Raw genomic sequence first — 18,871 nt, 5'->3', positions numbered from 1 at the left:
GAGGATGGGGGAGCCTGAAGGCAAGTTAGTTGACACTCTTTACACAGATCTCTTTTTGTATGCTCTCTTGATAAAAGTTTTATTTGCCTAAGCTCTGTGCTTATATGTCAGGTTTTCTGTTTTATATTTTTATTTTTTTCAATTTTCAATTTATTTTTATTTGCATTTCTTCCATGCAGAATTTACTCCCAGGCCATAAGCTTCTGTTCTTCAGTTTCTTCTGGAATATCTTTTTCTTCTGTGCAACCTCCTCTTTTGGTATAGGAACAATCTGCTCTTTTTCAGTAAGGATCATCTCAATGTGGCAGGGAGAGCTCGTGGCCAAGAGGCCTGTAAGTTCTACGCCACATCTAGGGCGCTTTGTTCACCTAGATGTGCTAAATGACCAGAGAATCTATACCTAAACCCTTAAGTTCAGCATTACTCTCTGTACTTTTAAGCATGTGCAGTGAAAATTCAGCACTCTTCTTGGGCCACTGACCCTGTGCCCAGCCCCACTGTTTGGCCTGGGCACACCTACCAATTCCACCACTGTAGCGACAGAATGGCACACACTACTTCTGCAAAGAGACACCCTTCAGATACTTCGTGGCTTTTCGGATATGCATACCCTTGATGGCCTGGGCAGTTTCACATGTGTTCTTAAAGTGAACACAAGGATTTGAACCTCTTGATTTGCATGGTTTTGTAGGGTTTTCTGGGTCAAGAGGATAGCAAACCATTTTCAGAGGTCACCTCAGGCCGCTTAGGGGAAGAGCTATATGCCAGTTCTTGATAAATATTTCTTTGTGCTTAATTGGTAACCAAGGTTTGCTGGGAGACATTTGACCTCATACTCTTCCAGTATGATTTTGTTTTAACCCCAGTTTGTACAAGAAATCATTTATATGAGATTTTATACCCTGCCTTTGTGACCACAAATATATTTTATACCTAAAAAATACCATACATAACCAGAGAAAATAGCTTGCAATCTATTTATTTTTATTTTATTCATTTATTAATTGGAGTTCAATTTGCCAACATATAGCATAATACCCAGTGCTCATCCCGTCAAGTGCCCCACTTAGTGCCTGTCACCCAGTCACCCCAATCCCCTGCCCACCTCCCCTTCCACTATCCCTTATTCATTTCCCAGAGTTAGGAGTCTCTCATGTTCTGCCTCCCTCTCTGATATTTCCCACTCATTTTGTCTCCTTTCCCCTTTATTCCCTTTCACTATTTTTTGTATTCCCCAAATGAATGAGACCAAACAATGTTTGTCCTTCTCCGACTGACTTACTTCACTCGGCATAATACCCTCCAGTTCCAACCACATTGAAGCAAATGGGGGTAGTTGTCATTTCTAATGGCTAATATTCCACTGTATACATAGACCACATCTTCTTTATCCATCGTCTTTCGATGGACACTGTGGCATCTTCCACAGTCTGGCTATTGTGGACATTGCTGCTAGAAACATCGGGGTGCAGGTGTCCCGGCATTTCACTGCATCTGTATCTTTGGGGTAAATCCCCAGCAGTGCAATTGCTGGGTCGTAGGGCAGATCTATTTTTAACTCTTTGAGGAACCTCCACACAGTTTTCCAGAGTGGCTGCACCAGTTCACATTCCTACCAACAGTGCAAGAGTGTTCCCCTTTCTCCACATCCTCTTCAACATTTGTTATTTCCTGTCTTGTAATTTTCCCCATTCTCATTGGTGTGAGGTGGTATCACATTGTGGTTTTGAGTTGTATTTCCCTGATGGCCAGTGATGTGGGGCATTTTCTCAAGTGCTTGTTGGCCATGTCTATGTCTTCCTCTGTGAAATTTCTGTTCATATCTTTTGCCCATTTCATGATTGGACTGTTTGTTTCTTTGCTGTTGAATTTGATAAATTCTTTATAGATCTTGGATACTAGCCCTTTATCTGATATGTTGTTTGAAATATCTTCTCCCATTCTGTAGGTTGTCTTTTAGTTTTGTTGTCTGCTTCTTTTGCTGTGCAGAAGCTTTTTTATCTTGATTAAGTCCCAATAGTTCATTTTTGCTTTTGTTTCCCTTGCCTTCATAGATATATCTTGCAAGAATTTGCTGTGGCCAAGTTCAAAAGGCTGTTGCCTGTTGTTCTCCTCTAGGATTTTGATGGATTCTTGTCTCATATTTGGATCTTTCATCCATTTTGAGTTAATATTTATGTATGGTGTAAGAGAATGGTCTAGTTTCATTCTTCTGCACATGGCTGTCCAATTTTCCCAGCACCATTTATTGAAGAGACTGTCCTTTTTCCAGGGGATGGTCTTTCCTGCTTTGTCAAATATTCGTTGACGATAGAGTTGACAGCCCATTTCTGGGTTCTCTATTCTGTTCCATTGATCTATGTGTCTGTTTCTGTGGCAGTACCACACTGTCTTGATGACTACAGCTTTGTAGTACAACCTGAAATCTGGCATTGTGATGCCCCCCGGCTGTGGTTTTCTTTTTCAATATTCCCCTGGCTATTCCTGGTCTTTTCTGATTCCACACAAATCTTAAGATGATTTGTTCCAAGTCTCTGAAGAAACTCCATGGTATTTTTTTTAATTTTTATTTATTTATGATAGTCACAGAGAGAGAGAGAGAGTCAGAGACATAGGCAGAGGGAGAAGCAGGCTCCGTGCAGGGAGCCCGACGTGGGATTCGATCCCAAGTCTCCAGGATCGCGCCCTGGGCCAAAGGCAGGCGCGCCAAACCGCTGCGCCACCCAGGGATCCCTCCATAGTATTTTGATAGGGATTGCATCAAGTGTGTAAATTGCCCTGGGTAGCATTGACATTTTCACAATGTTAATTTTTCCAATCCATGAGCATGGAATATTTTTCCATCTCTTTGTGTCTTCCTCAATTTCTTTCAGAAGTGTTCTATAGTTTTTAGGGTATAGATCCTTTACCTCTTTGGTTAGGTTTATTCCTAGGTATCTTAGGCTTTTGGGTGCAATTGTAAGTGGGATTGACTCCTTAATTTCTCTTTCTTCAGTTTCATTGTTAGTGTATAGAAATGCCACTGATTTCTGGGCATTGATTTTGTATCCTGCCATACTGCCAAATTGCTGTATGAGTTCTAGCAATCTTGGGGTGGAGCCTTGGGTTCTATGTAGAGTATCATGTCATCTGCGAAGAGGGATAATTTGACTTCTTCTTTGCCAGTTTGAATGCCTTTTATTTCTTTTTGTTGCCTGATTGCTGAGGCTAGGACTTCTAGTACTATGTTGAATAGCAGTGGTGAGAGTGGACATTCCTGTCTTGTTCCTGATCTTAGCGGAAAGGCTCCCAGTGTTTCCCCACTGAGAATGATATTTGCTGTGGGCTTTTCATAGATGGCTTTTAAGATGCTGAGGAATGATCCCTCTATCCCTACACTCTGAAGAGTTTTGATTGGGAATGGATGCTGTATTTTGTCAAATGCTATTCTGCATCTATTGAGGGGATCATATGGTTCTTGTTTTTTCTCTTGTGAATATGATCTATCATGTTGATTGTTTTATGAGTGCTGAACCAGCCTTGCATCCCGGGGATAAATCCCACTTGGTCATGGTGAATACTCTTCTTAATGTACTGTTGGATCCTATTGGCTAGTATCTTGTTGAGAATTTTTGCATCTGTGTTCATCAGGGATATTGGTCTATAATTCCCCTTTTTGGTGGGGTCTTTGTCTGGTTTTGGAATTAAGGTGATGTTGGCCTCATAGAATGAGTTTGGAAGTACTCCATCTCTTTTTATCTTTCAGAGCAGCTTTAGTAGAATAGATATGGTTTCTTCTTTAAACGTTTGATAGAATTCCCCTGGGAAGCTGTCTGGCCCTGAGCTTTTGTGTCTTGGGAGGTTTTTGATGACTGCTTCAATTTCCTCCCTGGTTATCAGCCTGTTCAGGTTTTCTATTTCTTCCTGTTTCAGTTTTGGTAGTTTGTGGCTTTCCAGAAATGCGTCCTTTTCTTCTAGATTGCCTAATTTATTGTAGTATAGCTGCTCATAATATGTTTTTAAAATCGTTTGTATTTCCTTGGTATTGGTTGTGATCTCTCCTTTTTCATTCATGATTTTATTAATTTGAGTCTTTTTTCTTTTTCATAAGGCTGGCTAATGGTTTATCTATCTTATTAATTCTTTCAAAGAACCAACTCCTGGTTTTGTTGATCTGTTCCACAGTTCTTCTGGTCTCTATTTCATTGAGTTCTGCTCGGATCTTTATTAACTCTCTTCTTCTGCTGGGTGTAGGTTTTATTTGCTGTTCTTTCTCCAGTTCCTTTAGGTGCAAGGTTAGCTTGTGTATTTGAGTTTTTTCCAGTTTTTTCAGGGATGCTTGTATTGTGATGTATTTCCCTCTCAGGACTGCTTTTGCTGTATCCCAAAGATTTTGAACAGTTGTATCTTCATTCTCATTAGTTTCCATGAATCTTTTTAATTCTCTCTACTTTCCTGGTTGACCCTTTCTTCTTTTAGCAGGATGGTCTTTAACTTCCACATGTTTGAATTTCTTCCAAATTTCTTCTTGTGATTGAGTTCTAGTTTCATAGCATTATGGTCTGAAAATATGCAGGGGACAATCCCAGTCTTTTGGTATTGGTTCAGACCCAATTTGTGACCCAATATGTGGTCTATTCTGGAGAAAGTTCCATGTGCACTTGAGAAGAATGTGTATTCAGTTGCATTTGTATGTAAAGTTCTGTAAATTTCTGTGAAATCCGTCTGATCCAGTGTATCATTTAAAGCTCTTGTTTCTTTGGAGATGTTGTGCTTAGAAGATATGTCATTTGCAGAAAGCGCCGTGTTGAAGTCTCCCAGTATAAGTGTATTATTATCTAAGTATGTCTTAACTTTGGTTTTTAATTGATTGATATACTTGGCAGCTCCCACATTAGGGGGATAAATATTCATGATTGTTAGGTCCTCTTGTTGGATAGACCCTTTAAGTATGATATAGTGTCCCTCTTCATCTCTTACTACAGTCTTTGGGATAAACTTTAATTTATCTGATATAAGGATGGCTACCCCTGCTTTCTTTTGAGGACCATTTGAATGGTAAATGGTTCTCCAACCTTTCATTTTCAGGCTGTAGGTGTCCTTAGGTCTAAAATGAATCTCTTGTAGACAGCAAATAGATGGGTCTTGCTTTTTTATCCAGTCTGAAACCTTGCGTCTTTTGATGGGATCATTAAGCCCATTCACGTTCAGAGTTACTATTGAGAGATATGAATTTAGTGTCATCATAATACCTATTCAGTCCCTTATTTTGTGGACTATTTCTTTGGACTTCCTACTTCATTTACAGAGTCCCCCTTAGTATTTCTTGCAGAGCTGGTTTGGTGGTCACACAGTCTTTCAGTTTCTGCCTATCTTGGAAGCTCTTAACTCTCCTTCTATTTTGAATGAGAGCCTTGCTGGATAGGGTATTTTAGCTGCATGAATACTTTCTGGCCTGCCAGATCTCTGTGGAGAGGTCTGCTGTTAACCTAATATTTCTCCCCATATAAGTTAGGGATCTCTTGTCTCTTGGTACTCTTTATCTTTGGAATTTGCAAGTTTCACTATTAAATGTTGAGGTGGTGAATGGTTTTCATTGATTTTAGGGGGGAATCTCTCTATCTCTTGGATCTGAATGCCTGTTTCCCTCGCCAAGATAGGGAAGTTCTCAGCTATGATTTGTTCAAATACGCTTTCTGGACCTCTGACCCTTTTGATGCCCTCTAGAACCCCAATTAAAGGTAGATTTTTCCTTCTGAGGCTGTCATTTATTTCCCTTAACCTTGCCTCATGATCTTTTAATTGTTTTTCTCTTTTTTCCTCAGCTTCTTTCCTTGCCATCAACTTGTCTTCTATGTCACTCACTCTTCTACCTCATTAACCCTCATCGTTAGGACCTCCAGTTTGGACTGCATCTCATTTAATTGATTTTTAATTTCAGCCTGATTAGATCTAAATTGTGCAGTCACGAAGTCTCTTGAATCCTTTATGCTTTTTTCCAGAGCCACCAGTAGCTTTATAATTGTGCTTCTGAATTGGCTTTCTGACATCGAATTTAATCAAATTCTGTAACTCTGTGGGAGAGAGGACTGTTTCTGATTCTTTCTTTTGTGGTGAGTTCTTTCTAGTCATTTTGCTCAGTGCAGAGTGGCTAAAAACGAGTTGCACTGGAAAAAGGAAGAAAAAAACAAAAGAAAAAACAAACAGGCAAACAAACAAAAAACCCAAGGGTCAGTATCCTCTGGTTCTACATACTGTAAATCCCTGGAGTTCCCCTGGAGCTTTCCAGCGCTGCTTGGTCAAGAACTTGCTCTTCCCTTGTCCTTCCAGCTGGTCTTCTGGGGGAGGGGACTGCTGCGCTCATTCTCAGGTGTGTGCACCTGGGGGAGCTGCCCCGACCCCTGCCAGGTGCGCGGCTTGGTGGGAGATGTTGATCCTGTGAGGCCTCTGTTCCCGGCGGCTCCGATCCTCTCAGGGTGACACCGGGAGGAACAACAGCACTGGCGGCGGCCAGCTCTCCAGCCCTGGAGTCCGCTCCTGCAGGAACTACTGCAGCTCCCAGTCCGCAGGGGCCTGGATGCTCCGGGAGCGGGGGGCGCTGACCTGCACCGTTGGGGGCTCCCGGCGGCAGGAGCGTCCTCGCTCTCCCGGGCCCTCCCCGCCTCTGCCTGTCCTGAGGGGAGAGCAGGATCCTGGGCTGTGTCCCCCGGCGCCCTGGGCTCGCTGCTGGAATCGCGCTCCCGGGGCCGCGCAGCCCCCTCCGCGAGGAGCCCCCCCTGAGCTGCTCCCGAGGCTCCCCTGGGCGCGCTCCAGGCTTCAGCCCTTTCTAGCGCTCCGCCCGCGGGTGTGGGGCGCTCTCCCCCGGGCGCCCCTCCTCTGTTAGTGACCCCGAGAGCCTGGGGGCTCCACGGCCCCTCCTGGGATCCTGCCCGAGCTCCCTGCGAGCGCCTTTCTGTCCGGGAAGAATCCGGTGCGGATTTTTAAAGTTCCTGCTTCTTGGGGTTGGGCTTTCCTGTCCGGGAGGCTCTCGCCGCCCCCCTTAGCCCGGCTCCTCAAGGGGCCCCTCCCCCACTGAATATTTTTTATTTATTTATTTATTTTTTATTATTTTTTCCGCCTTCCTACCTTGTTAGAAGCGCAAACTCCTCTCTGTAGCATTCCAGCTGTTCTCTCTTTAAATCTCAGGTCGAATTCGTAGGTTTTCAGGATGATTTGAAAGTTATCTAGGTAAGTTGGTGGGGACAAGTGACTTGGGGACCCTACTCTTCCGCCATATTGTCCCGCCCCCCAGCTTGCAAATCTATTGTGAATGTACATTCAGTTAGCTCTAATTTCCAGTCTCTGAAATGGTAGGCATGGGTGCCACTGATGTCATCGTATGGGTTCAAATATCTTAACATTTTATTTCATAATGCAAGTATTTACAGGTTTGTGTGTTATAGTATGAATGCTATTTTTGGCCCTTACCATATTCCCAGGCAATGCTCACTATTCTGTTGTGTAAGACAGATAAGGTCCCTGATCAGGTGGTGACCCCTGGTGATGTGATGGAGAGTGCCTCACTCAGGGTCTCTACTGCCAGAGAGGTCCGAAGGACCGAAGGAAGTAATACTCAAGGAGCCATTGTGCAAACAGCAGGGAGAGGAGCCATCGGAGGAAGGGGGAAGTAGTGGCTGGTGCAGAGGTGCTCAGGTGGGAATGAACTTGGATTGGAGTGGGATGAAGCCAGGTGGAAAAGGTAATTCAGAACCAGAGCATACTGGACACTGAATCTTTTTTTTTTTTAAGATTTTATTTATTCATTCATGAGAGACAGAGAGAGAGAGAGAGAGGCAGAGACACAAGCAGAGGGAGAAGCAGGCTCCATGCAGGGAGCCCCATGTGGGACTCGATCCCAGGTCTCCAGGATCACACCCTAGGCTGAAGGCAGTGCGGTAAATTGCTGAGCCCCCCGGGCTGCCTGGATACTGAATCTCAAATCTGAGACCCACTGCCTCTTTACAAAGAATTCTAGTGCTCCTCCTGCTGCTCAAAATAAAATTCCTGTATATGTTAATTTCACCCTAAGTGTTTTAAAATTTACTCTATTGAGAAGACATAAGCTATCTAATTCCCCTATGAAACATAAGAATGGTATTAAACGATAAATCCCTGCCCCCGGCTTGTAAGTGGCCAATAAATTGATGGACTTCATCTGCAACTTTCTCCCGTGAGAAGAGTAAGACCTCTCCTACATGGCCCATGTTCATTGTTTATTTTGTTATGAGATTGTTATGACAGCCATAGTCTATGAATTGGGAAATAATTTATGCTGCACTAGAAGTTCCCTCATCTCATTTCTCAACGGATGAATATGATTAATCCAAAATTTTTGCTCATAAGCCCAAACTGGTATCATCAATCAACCATTACTTCTTGTTAAAGGACTGGTTTTTAAAAAGCAATTTATAATACAATACTTTGTATTTCAACATGTAAATTCTCAGGTACGACTCTGCTAGAAGACGTATGTAAGTGCATTAATGGACCAGTTAGAACCAATGTGCATGTGAAGGGATGTTGTAATAGTGACTCAAACACAGCCAGTGGCTTCTTCAGCAGTGAGGTGATTTTCTGAAATGGGGAACAGTTCTAGATAAAATGTGGAACAAAACACAGCACATCCTTTTCTACTTTGCATTTAATATATGGTACAGAGTCTGGACCCAGGCTCAGATAATTATCAACAGGCAGATTGAAGGCCCTTCCTGCAATTTCAGGAAATCTAGCATTCCTCACCCTGCCCCCTAAATGCCAGTTGCAGCAGCCCCTTTCAAACACTATGACAATCTCAATGTTCCCATAAAATTCTAATCATCCCTGGCAATGAGAACCACTAAGACACAGCCACATGAGCCACAGGAGGGAGTTTGGATTTGATTCTATGCACCTATGGGAACTCAACGAAAGGTTTTGTGCTAGAAGTGACAGAAAATGATTTTAAAGGATTTCCCTGGGTACCATGTGGAGAATCAACTGTGGCAAGAGCAAGACTGGTGATAGGGAGACCAGCCAGAAAGTGATGGTTGTAGTCCAACCAAGAAATAATGGTGCTTTAGGCAAAGATGGAAGGAGCAGAGGTGGAAAGAAATGGATAAAGGTGTGCTTTGAGGGTAGAGTCAATCGGATTGACTGATGGATGTGGGATGAGAAAATATTTTTGGCTTTAGCAACTGGATAAATGATAGTGGTCTTTACCAAGAAGGGGAAGAGCACATGAGGGAGTGGTGTGGGATCATGAGTTCAGTTTCGGCCATGTTTGACACCATGGGGAGATGTCAAGCAGGTAGTTAGATGTCTGAGTTCACAAGGGATGCCCTGGCTGGAGACACATCTGCGAGTCAATGGTCTATAGAACCCAAGCCATGGGATTGGAGAGTAGAGGAGGTCACCCTGGGAGAGTGCGTGTATGAAGGAGAGAAGGACAGCCAGGATAGTCTTAAGGCCCTCAACACCATTAAATGAGGCCTCTACTCTATTAATTATTCCATTAAAAGAAACACTGAAGTTTTTACACTAATTTTAATGGGAATATTTAATGATTAATGACACTAGTTTTGGCTTATGAACAAAAACTTTGGAACTAATTATACTCATTTATCAAAGCATCAAGATGTACTTCTTCATGAATTTCAAATTATTTCCCAATGCATAGAGTATGATTATCCTAACAATCTTATGATACAAAAGTACTAATTAATGTTTGGATCAAGGGCAATCTACTTGGCAGAGAACTTGGGGAGAACTTGGGCTTGTGTCCTCCTGAAAACTATAGATGAAGTCTATTTATTAATCAATATTTATTGGTCCCCTACAGAATAGGCACTGAGATTTTTCAGCTTAAAAATCACTTTTATATTTTCTAAGGGAATTTGATAGATTCTATTTTCTAAATTTAAGAAATCTTTCTTTGGGGCACCTGGGTGGCTCAGTGGTTGAACATCTGTCTGCCCTTAGCTCCCGGGACCCCAGGATTGAGTCCCACATTGGACTCCCCACAGGGAGCCTGCTTCTCCCTCTGCCTAGGTCTCTGCCTTTCTCTGTGTCTCTCATGAATAAATAATTAAAAAATCTTTTAAAAAGTTAAAAAAATAAAAAAATCTCTTTTTCACAAGCTTTATTAAGACATAACTTCAATACCACAGAACTGTAATGTTTTTGAATTTGAAGGCAGTTACAGTGAACTTTCAAATAGACCTATATATAGGTTGAAGAATAAATCACCCTGGCAGCCTAACCACACATAATGATGGCATCTCTTGTTTACTGGGCACAGAGTCAGGTAACATAGGACAAGCAGACTTTACATCACTATCCCTCTTCGTCATAACATTCCTGAAGGGTATCCCCTCCATTTTACAGAGAGAAATCCAGGCTCAAGGAATTGAGGATCTTCACAGAGATCACCAGAGGTCACCAGCAGCCAGGGTTTGGATACAGGTCTCTGACTCAGACCTTTTCTCTCTCTCTTCCTCCCGCCCCCAGTCTCCTGGAAGACAGAAGCTCCGGTCTGGAACGTATATAATGATCTCCCATTTTAAAGGTAGATCAGTGTCACAACCCATGGGGATTGGCATCTCAATGATTCAAATTTTAAAGCGTTTTACTGTCACATGGGGATTAGTTTTAGAGCCATTTCTTACTGGTGTTATAGTTAATGCCTTATGCTTAAGTAGAATTACAGATCCTGTAAAGGTTAAATTGGTTTATCTTGTCTCCTACCTCTCAAAAGGCCCTACCTATGCTAATTCAGATTTCAAAATATATTTAGGCAAGTGAGGTGGTGGAGTAGGAAAATTGGTAGGCACATGAGTTAACGGATTTTACTAGATACGAGTGAGTTATGAATGTATGATGACTGGTGACCAGTAGAGTCTGCTGTGTATTTGGGCAGACCCCCAGGGCCGGGTGGCCACCCATTCACCCAGTTAGGAATCACACACTTCCAGAAGTCGAGTAGGAGCCTTCCATGTCCTGACCAGAGGAGACACAATTACACTACTAAGTAAATCCTTGCCTACAAAGGGATAAACAAGAATTTGGAATGTTGGAACCACACAGAAAAAAAAAATGGCTAAGGTTGTGGGAAAGGCATCCGCAGCATGGGAATTTCCAGTGGGGTCGCCTTTCAGCAGACCGAGCAGACTCTGGGTAAGGACTGAAGGGAAGCTTGACTCCTTCAGGGTGGGGGACACTCTGAGACCGGTGGGGCAAGTTTGGCTCTGTGATCAGGTTTGGCAAATATTCAACATTAGAATACCCCAGGATGCAACCGGGAATTAAGAAATTATTTTAATATTGGAAAACACAAGTGTAAGAAGTGACCTAATGAGCAGCTAGTCTATAAATTAGTGGTGGTATTGGGAATAATGTAAATCAATATTTATAAGTACTCTGAAAACACAGTTATTTAGTAAATAGAAAAAAAACTGGCAATATTGTCACAGTCAAGAATCTGTAAGTAGGATTCTTGTGGGAAGCAGCAGGGGGAAGATGGATAAGGTTTATGTCTCATTAACATCAGCAGCGTGATACACCGGGCATTGCTTTTTTCTCCCCCCTTTACTCTAATGCTTATTATTGTTGTGGGGATTTAACAATTTTTACTGGGTTTCAAATCCTCTACCATATCCAAAAAATACTGAGAATGCTCAAGAGTTCATTAGGCCTGTATTTATGAAGCCCTCTAGGTCATCACCACCACTGTACCCAAGCCACTATTAAGTGCTTACTGTGTGCCTGGCTCTGTGCCAAGTATTTAGTACACATCACACCATCACACAACCTATGAGAGTGTGACTATTATTTTTCCATTTAGAGATAATGAGACTGAAGCTCATACATTAATTCACTTCCCTGAGATGACACAGCTGGGAAGTGATGGAGTCAGCATTAAAATATTAGTCTATAATAACTCATGTGTCCAGGCTCTTTAACTATCACATCTGCAACACAACTGTAAATCCACGGGCTGGAAATATGGTGGAGGTGAATCTGTCCTTTGTCCTCCATCTGATCCAAGACCAGCGGAAGAAAGAAGAATTTCTCTCATGTTCTCACAAGGTATCTAGTCCTAAAGAATAATGGCAGCTCAATTTCAAATTTTTTTTTTTTTTTCTAAAAGAGAAGGGGAGGAGACAGGCAGAGGAAGAATCTGCAGCAGACTCCCTGCTGGGTACAGAGCTCATCTCATGACCCTGAGATCATGACCTTGAGCTGAAACCAAGAGTTGGACACCTAATTGATGGAGCCACTCGTGTCCTTTTCTTTCTTTTTTCTTTTATTTATTCATGAGAGACTAAGAGAAAGGCAGAGACATAAGGAGAAGCAGGCTCCCTGCGGGAAGCCTGATGCAGGACTAGACCCCAGAACTCTGGGATCATGACCTGAGCCAAAGGCAGGTACTCAGCCGCTGAGCCACCCAGGTGCCCCTCTTTTTTTTTTTTTTTTTAACCTTTTTCAAAGTTACTGTGTTTAGGGACGAAGAGTGTTGTGTTACTTTGATATATACTTGTTTTTCGGATCAAGGGAGGCATATTTACAAATTGTCAGGTTTTCACAAAGTCTTCCTTAAAGCAGTCATTTCCAACCTTTTAAATATAACAGGGCCCTGCCTTTTAAATATTGGATGCATATTGCATCCTGACGAGAATGTAGAATGGCTTCTCAGCTGCTAGCCCTAAGCTTCCAGATCTGCTGCGAAGAGGTTTTCAGTTCCACTGCTCGGAAACTGCAGGCCTGAGAATTCCCTACAGCACCATCCGTGGGGACCACTGCCTTAAAAACCACTTAAGAATTACAAGAATTATAAAATTACACACTCAACAGACTCAATTTAAAAAAAGAGCTTTTTCAGTAAAACTGCCTACAATCCCAATTCCCCCAGAACAATAAGAAATGTATTTGTAACAAAGAAATCAATGAACATTGAGGCCAACAGCTCATCTTCTGTGTTGGGTGAAACCTGAGTTATGAGATCTAAATCTGGTACAATAATTTGCAAGGCATTTGGCACCATCCTCTCTGAGAAGTTTTCCCTGACTCTTCTGGTCCAGTTTATGTTCCCTTTTGTGTCCTTTGCTGACACAGCACAGTGTTATTGTCTGTTCGCTTGCTTGTCTCCCCTCCTCCTCAGGGTTGCAGGCTCCTTAGGCGGGGCTGAGGATTTATTCTCTTTTATCACTCAGCACAATGGTTGGCACAGGGTTGCTGCCAGTAACTGTTTAACAAATGGAGCCAATCATCGTCTCTGTGCTAATAGGACTAACCTTTAGACCCGAATTTCCTATAGTGTGTTGAATATCTCCATGCCAGCCTGTCATAACCACCTGGTTCAAGGATAAACTAATTTAATTACCAACGGTTGGTACAGGTGACTTTTAGTTTCTTTTTTTTTTTGTTTTAGACTTTTAAAATGTCTATTGTTTCGGCTAAAAGAAAATTATCTACAGAAATGTTTTTTTTAAAAGATTTTATTTATTTGAGAGAGAGAGCCCAAGGAGTGAGCAAGCACAAGCGGGTGGGCAGAGGGAGAAGCAGGCTCCCCGCTGAGCAGGGAGGCCGACGTGTGGCTCTATTCCAGGACCCTGGAATCATAACCTGAGCTGAAGGCAGACACTTAACTGAGTCACCCACGCGCCCCAGAAATGATCTTTACAAAAGTCAAATACATTCGTACTGTATTGCTTAAACCACATACTCTTGCAGGCTGATAGTAAATCAAACTACACAAAGCAAAAGAGGGGATTATCCATAGATTCTGGTGTCCCAGGAAAATCAGGAGCAGGAATGTGGGAGCGCTTGGGAAGTCCTACACTCCACAATCTGGATGCCCTTAGAACTCCCTCTTACCATCTCATCTCCAGCCCATGTAGCCATACAGTCCATACAGGAACAATCCCAAGGTTTACTATAGCTTCAGCCAGGCACAAGAAAACCCTTCCTCACTTCCAGTCCCAGAACTCCCAAAGAACAGGTCCCTACCTAGATCTCCTAACAGTGGCCAGAGGGACGATATAATAAATCCCACAGAAACCCTGTGGGTTGGAGGCATGTGTTCCTACCGGTAGGCAGACGCTGGGGTCTGGGGTCTACCAAGCAACAGGCATCTGCCACACATACTTTCACTCAGACTGTTCTCTTGCCCAAAAGCTTCTCCAATTATCAAAATGCTTCCCATTCTTCGAAGCTCAACCTTAAATACCACTTCCTCCATAAAACCTTTATTGATTTCTACTCACCCACGTCTGAACTATATCTTTTTCCTTTGTTCTCCACTGTGCTCTTCATTCTGCCTTATTTTTACTGTTTCTATGTCTGCAAACTAACAAGAGAAAAGGATATAAATCCAGGAGAATCTTTGTGGATAATCCCCTCTTTTGTTCATGTAGTTTGAATTTTTGTCAGCCTGCAAGAATATGTGGTTCATGCAATAATACAGTATGAACATATTTGTCTTTTTTAAAAAAGAGATTAAGTCTACATTTTAAGTCAGACCTGAATGCTAACAAGCTAGCTGAGATAGTTTCCTCACGTATAAGAAACTTGACAGGAGTTGACGACGCAGTATTCTCTCTTACATTTTTATGAGGATGATAGAGACAATGTATAGAAACACCCTGTGCAGTGCCTGGCATGGAAGGAACTTCCAAATTGCTAGTATTCTTCCTTTGGATTTCTCTCACTAGATTACAAACTCCTTGAGGTCAGTCAGGATTTCCCACTGTGCTTATTAAATATTTTAAAGGTAAATAGTCTTCATTAAATGTTTGTTGAACTCCCCTTATTATCTTCCCAGCCAGAGTTAATTGGTCATATTAATATCTCTAGATAAGTTCTAAGTGCTTTGCATTTATTGACTTAATTTCCATGATAACTCCATGAGATAGGCTTTGTGGCCTCTATTTTATAGATGATGAAACAGGTGCAGGAAAGTTAAGAAACTTGCTGGAGCTCAAAAACCATTAAGTGATGAAGTAAGGCAGTAGCTCCAGGGCTTTCACTTCCAAATATCCCCGTTAGTGGTTCCTTAGGGGCAGAAAATATGTCTAGTATGAAACAGTTCACATTGCTTTCTTCTTGTTTGAACTAGTTTAGAGTAATCCAAACAAATAGTTGCTCTGATGTTCTCATTCCTTTAATTAGAAACTTCTAGGTGACTCATTAGCTTCCTATGGCTTACGATAATGACCGTCACCAAGATTTTACCAAAAATAACAAATAATTGCACTTAAGCATGAAGGGCTGATTTATGGGCCATGCTGCAAATTCCTAGGATCTCCAATTCCAATAAGTTTCAATCTCCTGGATTATTTTGGAGTTTGACCTGGTCACAGTCTCCAGGCTACCCACAATGTGCTACACCCAGTTCACAATTTGCATAACTGTACCAACAGGCAGCTGTGGGATGTGGGGGAAAACAGAAAAATAGCTTTCCGTTAGGATGAGGGTGAGAAATCCTGACCTGCGTCCTTTACTAGCAGAAAATTTTCAGTGATGCTTCATTGTGGAAGCTCAATAGCTTTAATTTATTCATCTTCTCTTATTATATGGCACAAATTGCCATCATCAATCCAGGTCACTCGTGCAAGGAACGATTTAGCAGGGAAATTGGGAGTACAGGGGAAAGCTTAAGAAAACAGTGACACCTATAATTACACATGGCGATTAGGTTTCCAACCTATTTTCACACTTTTTTCTTCCAATATATCTTCACCTCAACTTTGTGATAAGGAAACAACATCAGCTCCTTCTTTACAGGTAAGGAAACAGAGGTTCGTAAAAGTTAAGTGACCCAGCAGACATGCATAAACATGTGCTCTAATATAGGTATTCTATCCAGGGCTGTTTCCACGTGTACCATGATGCTTTTGGAGGCAGCAAGATGCAGGAGAAATTTCTGTGTGACCATAGTTTGGGGAATAAGTGGAGCTGGTAAACAACTGTGGGGAAAATGGTATGAAAATACACAGGAGAAAGAGTGGCATCATCTTGGCCAGGGAAGAATCTACATCTTCTCGGGTCTGTGTGGGGCCAGGGTGGAGGGTGGGAGAGAGGCAGCTCATTTCCCCAGTAAAAGGATGGGATGAGCCCTGTCCGGTTGCACTGTTAGTTCTCATTCCTTCCCAATATCACACTTGCATTCTCGTGTGAAGTTTAGATATTGGAACTTCTGGTTGACTGAGTGAGGTCCATCAATAATTGCTGGTGCTGTAATTCCTCACATAAACAAATATATACTTTTACATCTAAAATTCCAAATTTTGCAAGTTTTTTCTTAATTTAAGTTCCACATGTCTGTTCTGAATTGAAGAGGCCTCTGCTCTCTTCACAATTCAGTTTCCCTGTCTCCATGCTAGTAATTTAGTTACGTGTGGCAAGGAATACTTCAGAAAAATCTCTCAAAAGAGTAGTAAATATTCCTATTTCTAAAATCTAGTGTGTGAATTCAGGAAGGAAACAACAAATTTTTAATCAAAGTAAGCAATAATGACAGGTTTATTTAAAATTCCAGTAGAGAAAACCCACTAGTTTTGGAATAAAAGTACTCAATGTACGAGAGCATAAGTGAATATAAAAGGTTAGCAGAAGAAAAATAAAACCAAACATAGTACAAAAAAATTTAAAAAGTTTGAAATGGATTTAAACAGGGATGTTCTTTAAATCCTCCAAATATTTAACAGTTACTAGGTTTGGCAAACAATTCACTTGAAAATTAAAGCCTGTATCTGTAAACTCCATAAAAACTGCTTATTACATTCAAGCACTCCATACAATTGGTACTGAAACATGTAGGCAGTCGATTTCAGAGTAGCAGGAATTACTCATTTGCTCTCACAGTTATATGAATTAACCAGCTGCATAACTGCTTTTTGGAGAAGAAGGAAGAGAAGACACAGGAAAAAAAAAAGTAGGATAAAATCTCTAAAAAACTGAAACACAGCAAAATTCAGACATCAGTTTGTTTCTTGAAAGCACCAAACTGACTCTTTACCGTATATTCTACATTTGCAGTTGTCATTTCCCTCTCCCCCACCCCCCTCAAATACTCCTAAACCCACTAGTCTAATCAATTCTTAACTTCCAAATATTCTGTACATATATAATTAGCAAAGAGCATATGCCTAACATTATTCTGACAGCAGTATGGTCAGCATACAATTTTAGAAAGATTACTATGTATATCATCAAGATTAAACTTTACTTAAAAAACAAACAAAAACCATTACTAAACAAACAGTTTTAAAATATTATGAAAACCCATGAAAAGAAGATTCAACATGGGTCCTAAACCTGATAAAAACACACTTCAGAGAGACTATTAATGCTAAACTTTTGCCAAATGATGACCTTAAAGTGCCAAACACAAAAGAATCTCTTAGGACCATTTCTCCAATAGATAATTTGTCCCTGGCTTGGCCATCTCTCCTTTAACTATATACGAAGTCCTGCTGAAAGTATGCATTTTAGTTGATTTTACCATAGAACGTTACAATGTAAACTAAACAGGTTCTTGATATCGACAGTATGTTACCAAGGCTTTTTTATTTCTGAATCCAACAGTTGGTCACAGAGGTCAAGTATTATCAAGGCTCCTTTGTCAGTTCTCAATCGTGTCTGATTCCATCCTTCAAGTACATGCAAGGCTCAATAGTTTTCAAGAGGCAGAAGCCTGAGGCCGTTTAAGACACAGATGAAATAGGATTGTGAGGTGAACCCATCTGAGTAAGAACTTTATCCAGCCACTGGAGGGGGCCATGCAGGTGGATCTCAATCCAGCAGGGGGTGCTAGTAACATCCTGGCGGTGGTATTCGGCTCCCCAACCCTAGAAGACACATTGGAGGTCATTTCACTTGCTTAACTCCGTGATTAAACTTATAAGAAGAGTTCTCATAATCAGACATGCTGATTAAAGACATGGATGCTTTCCATGACAGGTGCTTGTGCACACAAACACACGTAAGAGGCAGGCAATTTCAGGGGATGGGTGTGTTCAAGGCTCCCTGAAGTCCTTACATAGATTCCAGGTCAAGAGTACTGGTCTTGGGGAATGGAAGTTTCAAAACACATTATAAGGCTGTTTTAATGAAGGCACTTTCTAACTTTCATTTTCATTGCCCACTACCTTACTGATGGTACTGTAACATATTAAATTCTCATTTTACCATCAAGAAAATAAGACAGAAGTTACTGTTAGGCAAACAGACATTCTGCTTCTTGCCTACTCACTCACTGGTGGTCCTCCTATCAACACAAGAGCTTTTGATCTTTCTATCTCCAAGCAAACTGGCAGAAGCACATACATACCCAAAAAGCTATAATTGACACCTAATCATTGCTCTGAATCAATAGATTCCATTACATATTGTATACACGGATGTATATGTATATAATAGATCTATACATCCATTATACATCCAGACATCTTCAGCATTACTGAATTGGTACACTAAAATTGCAAAAGAGAAAGCTAATTTTGCAATTGCAAAGATCAAAAACTCACTGGTGTGGGCAATGGAAAATAAAGCTCTGATAAATCCTTGTTTCGTGAGGGATGTTAGAGAAGGTTGGATTCTATTTATCTCTGACACCTACCTACTCCAGGAATTTCAAGAAATACATATGAACATCAGAACCTTCAAGAAAAAGTTGTGATATATGAACTGCATACCGATATACATCTATGCATTTGTACTTATATCGATACATTGCTAAATTTAAAGGTTTGTGTGCATGTTTCCTACATTAGATAGTAAGTTCTTTGAAGACAGGGAAGACCAGATCTTATTTATCTTTGATCTCAAACACCTAGCACAGTGACTGGCACAAAGCAGAAGCCCTAAGAAATACCTG

At 41.4% G+C, this 18,871-nt stretch overlaps 2 protein-coding genes across 16 annotated transcripts in view; one reads left to right on the top strand and one right to left on the bottom strand.

Moving 5' to 3' along the window:
* LOC144282485 (uncharacterized) overlaps window positions 1–18,871 on the top strand; it is a 49,714-nt gene that overhangs the window by 3,577 nt on the left and 27,266 nt on the right. For 7 of the 10 annotated variants that reach the window (XR_013350917.1, XR_013350919.1, XM_077846193.1 and 4 more), the window contains exon 2: window positions 10,381–10,561. Coding sequence is in view for 7 of the 10 variants with exons in the window: in XM_077846193.1 (XP_077702319.1) it covers window positions 10,381–10,561 (181 nt within the window). In the remaining 3 variants the exon portion in view is untranslated. The remainder of the gene's footprint in view (window positions 1–10,380; window positions 10,562–18,871) is intronic. The other 3 variants (XR_013350918.1, XM_077846200.1, XM_077846199.1) reach the window with 1 other exon arrangement.
* SMAD1 (SMAD family member 1) overlaps window positions 16,498–18,871 on the bottom strand; it is a 77,880-nt gene continuing 75,506 nt past the window's right edge. For all 6 annotated transcript variants that reach the window (XM_077846189.1, XM_077846191.1, XM_077846190.1 and 3 more), the window contains one exon: window positions 16,498–17,843. In XM_077846189.1, the coding sequence (XP_077702315.1) occupies window positions 17,700–17,843 (144 nt within the window). In that variant the 3' untranslated portion in view covers window positions 16,498–17,699. The remainder of the gene's footprint in view (window positions 17,844–18,871) is intronic.

Source organism: Canis aureus, chromosome 13, assembly GCF_053574225.1.
Source record: "Canis aureus isolate CA01 chromosome 13, VMU_Caureus_v.1.0, whole genome shotgun sequence".
NCBI lineage: Eukaryota > Metazoa > Chordata > Mammalia > Carnivora > Canidae > Canis > Canis aureus.
This window is presented reverse-complemented; position numbering and strand designations above follow the sequence as displayed.